The sequence below is a fragment of the Gavialis gangeticus genome, unplaced genomic scaffold (assembly GCF_001723915.1).
Source record: "Gavialis gangeticus isolate Ggan-Ray unplaced genomic scaffold, GavGan_comp1, whole genome shotgun sequence".
Lineage (NCBI taxonomy): Eukaryota > Metazoa > Chordata > Crocodylia > Gavialidae > Gavialis > Gavialis gangeticus.
The window spans coordinates 25,285,853-25,297,205 of NW_017729009.1; the positions used below are offsets into that span (position 1 = coordinate 25,285,853).

The 11,353-nt window shown below is 49.1% G+C and overlaps 1 protein-coding gene across 1 annotated transcript in view; it reads right to left on the reverse strand.

Annotated features, from left to right (window-relative positions):
• The window catches only part of STK35 (serine/threonine kinase 35), a gene marked incomplete at its 5' end in the record, with an annotated part of 24,806 nt that overhangs the window by 9,151 nt on the left and 4,302 nt on the right, over positions 1-11,353 (reverse strand). The window contains one exon of the mRNA XM_019509774.1: positions 6,507-7,253. Coding sequence (XP_019365319.1) covers positions 6,541-7,253 — 713 coding nt within the window. The remainder of the gene's footprint in view (positions 1-6,506; positions 7,254-11,353) is intronic.

Consider the following 11,353-nt stretch of genomic DNA (forward strand, 5'->3'; position numbering starts at 1 on the left):
GCAGGCCCCAGGACCGAGCCCTGGGGGACTCCGCTACCCACCTCCCCCCAGGTCGAGTATGACCCATCCACCACCACCCTCTGAGTGCGACCCCTCAGCCAATCTGCAATCCATCTGACTGTGTAGGCATCTATGCCACAGTCACCTAGTTTTTTAACTAGGATGGGGTGAGAGATGGTGTCAAAGGCCTTGATGAAACCATCTCACATTGAAGGCAGCATCCAAGAAGCTGCAGATGGACCGAAGTAAAAGAATCCCAGAAATGAAACCCTGCCAGGCACCCTACAGGGATGGGATTCACCCTAAAACCAGACTGGCTTTGAACTGTGCGAGTGGTCGTGTCAGGTCCATCAGCAAAGTCTAACTCCTTTGCTAGGTAAAACCCCTCAGCTTGATGCTCCACAGGAACTTGACTAACTGCTGCTTGACTTGCCCTTCTCCAAAACGTGGATGCCTTGACTCACATTTCAAATCAAAGTAATGGCATTTAGCCTGTGGTGACCTGAAACGCAGCAGCAGAGAGAGAGATGCCTTGGCAGTGAGCAGAAATCTAGAGCTGGAAGGCTTTCCTGAGAATGGGACCATGGTGGTTCCTGGCAGCTGGATGTTTGGGACTCAGTTGTGGTTTCATTCCACTTGGCAGGCGTCCACATTACAAAGACTACATTTAGCTGGTGGCCCCACTGGGAAAGACAGACTCGGGGATCTGTGGAGAGTCAATTATCCCTTTCATCCAGGGGACTCGGGGAAGAAACACCCTTTGCCTAGCAGCTGAGGACTGGGCCTGCTCTGAGGATGGGGAAAACTCTCTCCTGGGTTGCCAGTCTCCACTCAACTCCCAAAAGAAGGTTGCAGAAGACTGACCTAGAGACTCAGACTTCTGAATAGTGGTGCTCCTTGGTTTTTAAAACTAAGTAGAACTGGAAGACTAGAGTCAACCAGATGAACGAGAAATGGTATAGACCTTAACCCACTTTTGGGAGGGCGTCACTCAATTCTTTATAAAAAAGAGGGAGGGAAACTATGGGTAGCTCCAAGGGACGTCTGAAACTGGAAACAAAGGAGGAATTTCCCTGCGTTCTTTGGGCTCAGCTGACCTCGGGCGCACAGGATCCTGCCCTGGTCTGACTAGGATGGATCACTTCTCTGTCTAAGCTGGTAGAAATTAAACTGAATAATTAACTTGGCCTTTACATATAAGAGTCTGAGCAAGCCTGTCTTCTTCTTGAGATATCTGCACTTGTGGTATGCATGCTGCTGCTTGTTAGTCCTGCTTAGCTGGCCCATCATAACCTTTTTCCCGAGTGCAGAAATCCTACAGGTTCAAGAAGGGACACTTGTTGGGTTTTTCCTTACTCCCCAGCTCTGCAAGAGCACATCTTCACTGCTATTCCCCAGGGTGAGTGGTGCTCTGATTTAGGCCCCATGGAAGCATTCCCACAGCAAGGCCAGACCCACATTATTCTGTCCACACTGTTTCTACAATGGCCTGTGTGAGGTCCTATCCTGTCGTTCTTGTATGGAGATGTTTGGCATGCTTTCCCTATCAGCAGTGAGAAAACCCATTTGGAAGTATATGTGGGAGGAAGAGAGAGCCTGAAGTTGGCATGCATCTGTGTGTCCACCCTGCGACTACTAGGTTTGTCAAAGCAGGCAGCTTGGTGGAGCTCCCACTTAGCTGAAGGAAGACCTGAGCAGAGCTGAATAGTGGTCAGGGCCACACTGTCATCCACAACTGTTTTTTAGGTCCTGATTTTTCTCTCAAAGTAGGTCCATATAGTTACACTTGGTCTGTAAGGCTAATGGAGTTCAGTGGCATTTGTTGTAATTAGGAGCTTCTGATTTTATGGGAAAGCTGGCACTAAGCTTGGGAGAGTGGAGGGGTTTCTGGCGGTGATGATGGTCCATATGTGTGGTGGGCAGTTTCTTCCCTGTCTAGCTTCTCAGGGTGCACAAAAACTTATGGAAAAATGAGTCCAAGTGATGAAATAATATTCTAAGGACAGAGATGGTATCTTGATTTGGGACTCGAGGCCAGCAAATGGGAAAGGAAAATCAAAGCGCTTGAAGTTTCTCGTGGTTTTGCACAGAAATGGAACATCTTCCTTCAAGCCTCTGTAAACAGGTACACAGTCACTGGAAAATGAATGAAGATGGGAAAGGTGTCCAAAGGCCAAAGCAGGGGAGAAATGAACCTCTTCACCCTCCTTTTAAGTCCAGAAGGGCAAAGGAAGGGAGAGGATATTGTTAGAGCTGGCCAGGCTAGGCTGGCCGTGAGTCCTGTGCCATGCAGGAGCTAATTCCCTTCTCCACACACCATCCAGCCTATAAGATGTTTTAAAATTAGAAAGCTTAATTCATCTCTAATCATTAAAAACTAGAGCAGCTCCCAGCTGCCTCATTCTACTGCCTGGCCCCTCTCTCTGTCACGTAAGCCCAAGTACTGGAAGCTGCACCTGAGTGCCAGCAGGAGCCCTCTTCTCCACTTTGTTTCGATGCCCAGCACTAATTGCTCCGTACAAGCCTCCTCCTGCATTTCACACTATTCCAAGATAGCACAGAGCACTCGAGCGAGAGCAGTGCTTCAAGTGCTTTGGGGAGCGCCTCAGTGTTATATAAGGTCTTGAAAGATAAATACAGCGAGATCGCTTCCGTAGGAGCAAAGCCCCTGCCATCAGCACTGCCCGCGTGAGCTCCTGCCACCGTCCGTGTTATAATCCAGAGCTAAGGGCAGTGGACCGTGAGGCTGCATAACAAACAGCCATGTGATCTTATTGTGTCTTTTTATCCCCGCACTGGCACTTTAGTAGAGAGGAACTGACTACAAAGCTTAGTCTGCTCAGGTACCTGAAAAAGGATCCTGCGAGTATAACTACACAGTTCAGTATTTTGACTTGAGTTCCATTTGGGTATAAACGACTTGCCCAAATTTGCCATATTGGTACCAAAGGGAGAGGGGAACCCAGCTGCGGGAATATTTCTGGAAAGTAGTAAGATAGGTGACACCAGCCATGACTTGAAACCAGCGCACGGCTGGAAAAAAAGTGTACGTGTGGGGTGTGTTATGCCAGTGTGCGTGACTAGGCAATAAAGCCTTGCACTGGGAAGCGGAACATCAAGATGTTTAGCAAGGAAAGAAACCTTCTTCTCCAGTGGCTGACCCGACTGTTTCTTTTCTTCAGTGCTGTGGCACCAGAAGGACATGATGATAACATTTTACGGGCAGAATAAAACCCCCAGGATGCAGGTTTAATGTCTGCTATTATTTTACAAGATTCCCTACCCACTTGCAGCAAGGAAGCAGTCTATGTACTTCTGGGGGGTGAAGTACATGTTGAATACAAATGTCAGGGGAAACAACTGCTCCTACAGGAATCCAGCGTGATCCACAGCAACTTTTCTAGCTGCGTTGCAAAGAGGAAGGTGGCATTAAGAGCTGTGCAAATTCTGGCTGAGGCTGTGCAAGGAAGAGCTACTGTTTGCTATGTTAGCATATCAACTTCAGCAAGTCAGAGCCTGGGAGTCTCTTGTTCTTAATTCTTTGTAGGGAGGAGACAGCTGAGTCTGGAATGACACAAGCTGCAACTGAAGATGCCAGGGCCAGAGTGAAAAGTTGTGGGAAGTGTCTAGAGGTTCAGCACTCAGCTCATGCTGCACCAGTACAGGATTCAAGCGGTCGGGCTTCTTGAGCACTTTGACCTAGCACTTAGTAGGGCTGCACTAACGCTGGGGAAGATGAAGGATACAAATAAGAGGCATGAATCCTTTATTTCAATGCAAAGTAGCACACGCACTTGCTGGATTGCCTACATCAGTGGTTTTCAACCTTTTATTTGGAGACCCCTAAAAAATTTCAAATGAAGATGTGGATGCCTCTGAATTGTAAGTGCAGGTATTCACATATTTTTGATTGACCATAGTTATCTTTTGCAGACCCCTTAGTCTGCAGACTGCAGGGGCTCACAGACCACAGGCCTCCACTATTATGCTGCCTAGTGAACAACCCAGAGAAGCACTTCCCCAGCATGCAGCAAGGTGGGCTGCATGCAGCTTACCTATCCAGGACAAGGCAGAGCATGGCTGCTACAGCAGAAAGTCTGCAGAGCACTTGCACTCCACATTGCTCCCAGCTTGCTTTAAAATACAACCTGTGTCCTTCTAGACTTGTGCCGTTACATAAGATAGCACCACCTCTACTGCAGTTGTGCCACCGAACAAAATATTCGGTGTGGACTCACTGCCTGCTCCCTCCACTGATAGCAGAGGGGAGAATCTGAAAAGGCAGCTGGGTTTTAAACAAACAGCTCCAGGGCAGGACTGTCCCTGCAATGTCTGCTACCCTGAATGTACTATTCCACTGATATGCGCAGAATGAATTTTCCCCAGAGGGCATGGGCTGGTTATGTAACTCGGCAGCATCATGTTAGCACAGCACGAGTGATCACAGATGGCAGCAGCAGAAGCAAAACACCAACCGCTTGGGAGCTGCGTGTTGCAACTGCTTCCATAATGTCTCTAGCACACGCAGGAGAAGATGGCCACCTCTTTCCCCTTCCTGAGCAAAACAGCTTAAGCACCACAGGTAGCTACTGACCCTAGGAGCAGTTGGTGAGACTGCTAAAACATTTCTCAAGTCTGCCACCGAGCCTCTTAGGTTGATATACTGGGGTTCTGCTGTCACCATGTTTCTGTTTCTAGGTCCCAGAACACATATATCCTGGAGTCTTCCTTAAGAATCTTTGCATTCAATGGGCAAAACCACATTCCTTAACCTAAAAGTGGATTTGTTGTGCAAATAACAGCCTCGTGGAGATGGTCACTTGCTAATGCAGGCTGGCAGGAAATGCCCCAAATAACGTACTTCTCTGGGTATGTTCCAAACCGGTGCGTTTTCAGAAAGGGGAGGGACGGCACATCCCTCTTACACAATCTCGGCAATGCTCTTTTCAGGTCAACTGAACCAGGAGCAAGGAAGTTGCGATCAAGGCTTCCCAGGGCCATTGGTTTTGAGTTGCTCCTTACTGCTGTAATTTTCAGTTTTACCCAAGGGTTTGGCTGGGACAACCCCTAGCTACAGCATGTGTCTAAGTGGATTTGCCAGGAAGGCAGGCTTCTCACTGCAGGTCAGTAGCCTTGATTACCACACTGCTCAGCTCTACAAGTCTTGCAGCCATGTCTCTTGGCTGCTATGGTCCTCGAGGTCTCTTATTAAAACTGGAGAAAGCAGAGCTTCCACTCTGAATATCAGAGTTACTGGATGCTTCCTCAAACTACAAGCCTAGAAGGACGCAGGGTCCATTTTAAAATGAGCTGGGAGCAATGTGTTGGGAGTACAAATGTCCTGCAAACTTCCTGCTTGCAAGGGCTTGTGTATGTCAAGCGTGCCTGAGACAGGAGTTCTCTCCTGGCATTGCACAAGTGGTGTCTCTCACAAAGAGGAAGTCCCTTATTTAGCATGGAAATGAAACAAGACCAACTACATTCCTTCTCAGTGAAAGCAAGTGAAAAATAAAGAGTGTGCATTTCAAACTCCTCTGTCACTTTATCCAGTGCATTCCAGAGCAGGCTGCACAGCTGGTTTGGTGCTTCAGTAGGAAAAAGATTTTGGACAAATAACTCAACATTATAGCAGGTGGGCGTATAATACATTGCAGCTGGAAGCGGGTGCCAGCTTCAAAGGTTCGTAAGACCAAGCTAAGATTGAGATAAGCACTGAGGGTATCTGGATGTGGAAGGAGGATGAAGTAGATAAGAGGTGTTCACTTTAAAACACCCTGGTGAATGGAACGTAGGTCTCCAAGTGCAGGGAGCCTTCAGTGCGTCACCTCAAGCAGTCTTTGAATGTGGGGGGGATTCTCAGATTGCTCACCCTTTGGCTGCAGGTAGAGGCCAGCTGCTCTCCCATACAAAGATAGCTGCCTACCACAGCCTTCCAGCTTGTTGAAACTAGTCTCAACATGCAGCTTGATAAGGTAATGAATGAGATGATATAACTTGGCTTCCTACAACAGCAAGGGACTGGACTCCTCTCAGGAGTGATATATCAGTAAGTGAAACACTGAGTAGATACTGCCAAGGTTGAACCTGTCTTTTCATGCATGCATCTTGATACAGGGGGGTGTGATTCTTTCCCTGTAGGACCCCTGAAAAAAGCAGAGTAGAGATTTTTGTCCTAGTTGCTTAGTGTGTGGTCCCTTGACTCACTCACTAGACAGTCACCAATTGCTCAGTGAGGGAAGGAGGGACCCTCTCACTCCTTCCCAGTGTTTAAGGGGTCTGGTGAGCACTGGGAAATGCTGCTCATTCTGTTTTCCAGCCCCTATTTCTAGTTTTCTTTTAACTAGGGAAGGTGAAAGAAACCACTCAGGAAGTTGTTCTCAGGATGAGCCAGTACAGAAAGAGCTCTGGGAACAGAAAAGGCTGCACTGTCCCATTGCACAGAACAGCTAATGGCAAGGGTGGTGCAGTGGAGGAAAGGAAGGTGTCACAAACTGCCAAGCACTTACCCATCTGCAAAACACGGCTGCTTTGCCCTGAATTTTAAGCAGCACACGTCACCTGGTCCATCCTGGTTTCAAGCTCGAAGGCATCAGGTCGATCCTGTGGGTTAGCAGCCAACATGTCTTTCAAGAGCTGTTTGATCCCCTCAGACATGGAAGTCCTGCGTTTCTGAGGGATATGCAGCTCCATCTTTGGGTTTTCTAGCAGCGCTTCCCCAACAGGCACAATCTCTGTCCCCTGCTTGATGTAGGTCCCCAGCAGCTCCTTCTTGGTCTCTGCGTCGATGAACGTTATCCTCTCAATCATGGCCCAGATGATGATGCCCAGGGCAAAGATGTCTGCCTTGGCTGTGTAGTGCCCCTCCCAGACCTCGGGGGCCATGTAGAAGTCAGAGCCGCAGGCTGACGACAGCCAGTACTTGTTCACATTCACATTTTTGTTGTCGTTCCCGCCCTCCTTGCCCCGAGCGGTCAGACCAGCACAGACCTTGCTGAGTCCAAAGTCTGCCACCTTGAGAACAGGGGCACCAGATTTCTCCGTGATCAGGATGTTGTCTGGCTTCAAGTCTCTGTGCACAATATGGTTCTTGTGCAGGAAGGCGATGGCACTGGTCAGCTGGAGCATGAAGCTCTTGTTGGTGGCTGGGTCCGGTCTCCGGGACAGGATGTACTGATTGAGATCGCCCCCTTCACAGAACTCCATGACGAACCAGAGATAGCAGGGTTCCTCGGCATAGCCCAGGATTCTCTCACCTGGGAGGCACAAGACAAGGGGGAGGGACGTTAGACACAGAGATCAGCAACAGCAGGACAGTCACGTCAAGTGTACAAGAAGGTCTCTGAAGGCTTAAGCCAAAAGCTGCCAGTAAGGTTCTGCTGAATATACTTAGCTTTGCGTATCTAAGGGACAGAAAAGCATCTGGCATGCACTCCCTTAGCTGTGTGCACTCTGCTACTTAACTGGAGTCAGTAAGGGCTTGTCTGTCTGTTGATCCTGATTAGATGGTAGCCAAGAAAGAAAAAAAATATTTTTGTTCTTTACTAACAGTTACAGTTGTGCTAACGAGGAGTTAGCAGTATTTATCGGCATTAAGGCCTTGCAGCAACCTAGCTGATTTCTGTGCCCCAGCAAAAGTGAGATGCAACAGCACAACTGTGATGACACCATGGGAATGCTGAATCATTAATACTGCATAAAGCAGCAAGAGCTAAGTTTAGACGAGCTCTTAGTTAGCAGGCAGAGAACTGGACATAGCACACAGGTACTTGAGTTGTGCATGCTTAGTTTTGCTTCTGCCTATAAAGGCATTAACAAGTTTCACTGCCCAGTGCAAGCAGCATTTTATGCCTCTCCTTTTAACAGATACCCAGAGTGATCTCAGAAAAAGCTGCTGGTAAAAGGGTCAGGGCACAGGGCAAGGCCTAATGTATAAGATGTGGATTTCAGTGGCCTGGCACATCGTACTTGGCTTGCCGTACTCCTCTCCACATCAAGCACTCCTCTGCTGCAGAGTACCTGCTCTGGGAATGAGTGAAAAGGACAGCAATAACCAACTGGTTAACAAAGACCAAGTCATTCAGTTACCACTGGGGATGACATGAGATATTTGTAGCCTAAAGCCACTTTTCCAAGCAGAGGGAGAGGGAAGCAGTGGCAGGGGGGACTCTGTGTTTGACTCGGCTCATCTGTTTGTGTGTTCAAGGAAGTGGGCCTTGGTTACAAGGGCAAAATCCCATTATACAGCTGGGGTGTCTCAATCAGACACTGGGAGCTAGATTTTTCTCAAGCCTAGGCAATTTCTCTCAATTGCCTCCACTTTTTCCAGCCAGTCCCATGGATAAACCTCCGGCACTCTACAGGGCTAAATGACTCTGCACTCCAGCAAAAACAACCTTCCAGCACAGCCCTAGAGGGCCCGTAGGAAAGAGACCAGAACTTCTAGTGCCCAGAAGTGCCAGGGACTACCAAGAAAGCCAAGTATCAGCCCTTTCATGTCAGCCTCTGTAATGGTCACTGATCAGGGTGGATGGGTGGGGAATATTGGTGATTTGTACAAACAGTCTGCAACCATGACTACTGCTATGGAAATTAGCCTATATAACAAATATTTGGCTGCGCCCCACTGCTCTCAGCAAAGGATGATGCTTAGGTCAGGACCAGGGAAGTGGGCTCCCACTCACAATCCGATGGGTCGGAACTGGGACCCCAGGGAGACTCTCTTCAAGTTGCCTGCTGGGGGCTCTGTGCTGGGTATGGAAGGGTTATTTGTTTCTGGAGATGAGATCTCTGAACAGGAAAACTGTCTGAGCTGCCCTTGGTAAGAAATGGGTATGACAGAATGGAAAACTGAAGAGACAGCCACTTGTCTTGGGAACAAAAATATTTGCACAGTCAAAACAGCTACATGCATGTGTGGCTTCTACTTTCGTTAACTTGGCTTCACAAAAGGCCTGGCGACACCTTGCTAGGGCAGAGGGCTTGTTTCTATCCTTCAGTCAATGCTCTTCCAGCCCCCTGCAGCAAGGTTTTGGATGCACTGGCTATTCTTGGCAACTACCCAGGCTGCTCTGGTAACGCTCTGAACAGCTGCCTTCCGCTGCGTTTACTCCGGGATGCACGTAGTCCGTCTCTGACAGCAATGTCATGCTCTTCGGGTGCGTGTCATGCAGAAGCAGAAGTGCTGCTAGTAGCAGGATACGGTGTGCGTGTGGGAATGCAAAGGTACTCGGATGCTAGTGCCTCTCGCAGTGACTGGCTTGAGCTCAGCCTCACCATGAATTCATTTCCAGGAGGCTAGACTACTTTTGGGAAAAGGAACTGCTGTGATGGGGTTGACATTCAGACTCCAGATGTCCCTAGCCAAGGGCAGTTGTGACAAGATGGCTGCACTGATAGCAGCACCATATCCAGGGGCGGCTGAACTTAGAGAGGTACCAGAACGCCAACCCCATTTCCATTCGCCATCTGCTCTCACCTGACTGTTGCCATCCCTCTGCCTTTATCTTGGTCAGACTTGTTGGCTGCCACCTCTCTTCTGCCATTGGGTCTCTTTCCTGCCTGGCCTCTGAAGAGCACAGCAAGGGCTGTGCCTTTAGTTTCCTGGTTGTGAGCCTTGCATAGAGGAAACGGTCAAGAAATTTCCTCTTGCGGCTGGCTCTCCCACGCGGAGTAGGAAACGGATATCAGGGGAAGGGGGTTTGAAGCCGATCCATGATTTAAGATTCTGCTTACAAAGTCGCATTGAATCCGAGTGACACCTCTTCTACCTCCCCACCCACTAAGGAACAGTAGCACAAATTGACCTCTTTGTTGCCGCAGACATTCCTCACCCCACCCACTGTAACCTCTCTTCAGAGCAACTAATTCACTGAGCCAATTTAGTAGCTACTGAACTGATGGCCCTCTCCTCCCTGTCGTAATTAGATGCAATCTAAACCTCCCCACGGCAAACATGCTGCACTGTAAAATGTAAGGCCTGGTTGCTGGAATGAGCCAGAGACATTTGACACTAACAGGCTGTGCATGGTAAGTGTGCAAGCTGCATGCCCGTGGTGGACACTGCAGAAGCATTTTGCAAGCTGCTGTCTCAATGTACGCTGCCTGGACCTGTCCAGCTCTGTGCAGACACCACAGGCTATGAACAGCACATGGGGCACATGGCCAAACATAAGCCCCGACAGCATGTCAGTGGGGAGATGGAGGCTGCACACACTGCAGTCGCATGCGTCACTCCTGACTGCCCTTGCGTGTGATGCCAGCCTAGCTCCAAGCTGGGGGTCCAGCTTTCTAGCTGTACTTTGCTTTAATGAGATGCTGAATAATGAATTGAGGGCTACAGGCCACATTTGCTGTTAAATAATTGAAGCCCCACATAGCCCAACGTCCTGCTACTTGTGCTCCTCGTTTGGAATCAGTCTCGAGTTAATCCCCGCATCCTGAACCTCAGCACGTTGGCACTGCATCTGCCTGGGTCTTTAAATAGCCCAGCTGCGGTCGTGCAGAATGGCACAGCAGCAATTCTACGTGCTGGAGGATACAGGCCAGAGCTGAGCAGCGGTACTTGGGAACCAGAGGGCTAGGATTCAAGTACCCTGTACCATCAGGGAAGGAGAGGAAACTTTTGGGGTGCTCTTACCCAGTTGGAGTATGTATTTTGGGGCACTTAACAACATAACCTTGGGTATCAGCTATGGCTTCTGGCTGGGTCCCACTGCCTGGAAGAGTTGTTGGGGGTGGGGCAGGCAGGATTGCGATGTGCTGGAGCCTTAGTGGGATTTCTTACTTAGGGCCCCTTTTTCCCCAGCCTAGGGGAAAGCCTCATACACTAAAATTAGTAATGAAAGTGTGTAGATACCATGGGAGAGTCCTGTCATCTTTCTGAAAGGTCTCCAGCCTCAGAAAAAACTTGTTGCAGCTAGGGAGGGGAAACGGAGGGACAGATTGAGCTCTTCTGCACAGAAGTACTTGAGGATAGTGGTACAGCTTTGAGCAAGATTTCTAGCAGGCGCAATAAGAGCCATCACCAGTTTACGGGGTCTCTTGCAGGGATGGACTCTCTGTACTTGCAGGGTTTGGAGCCATGTTTTGGACACTGATTAGCAGCACAGAGTTGGCTCTGGTGCTTCATAGTGCATGGCACAAAAAGGAATCTCTGTTTACGCAAGCTGTGAAACATTCTCCTGTCTTGTCCCCCATTGCTGGGTACTTTTGGGGAGGCCCTTATACAATGAGTGGGTGAAACTTCCCAGGAAGAAGGGACTTCTATAGGGGCAGCCAAAAGGTACCTCAATACCTTTCAGAGCCCCTTGTGAGCCAAAGGGGGCTGGTCCTTCCTGGTGGGGGGGGGGGGGTA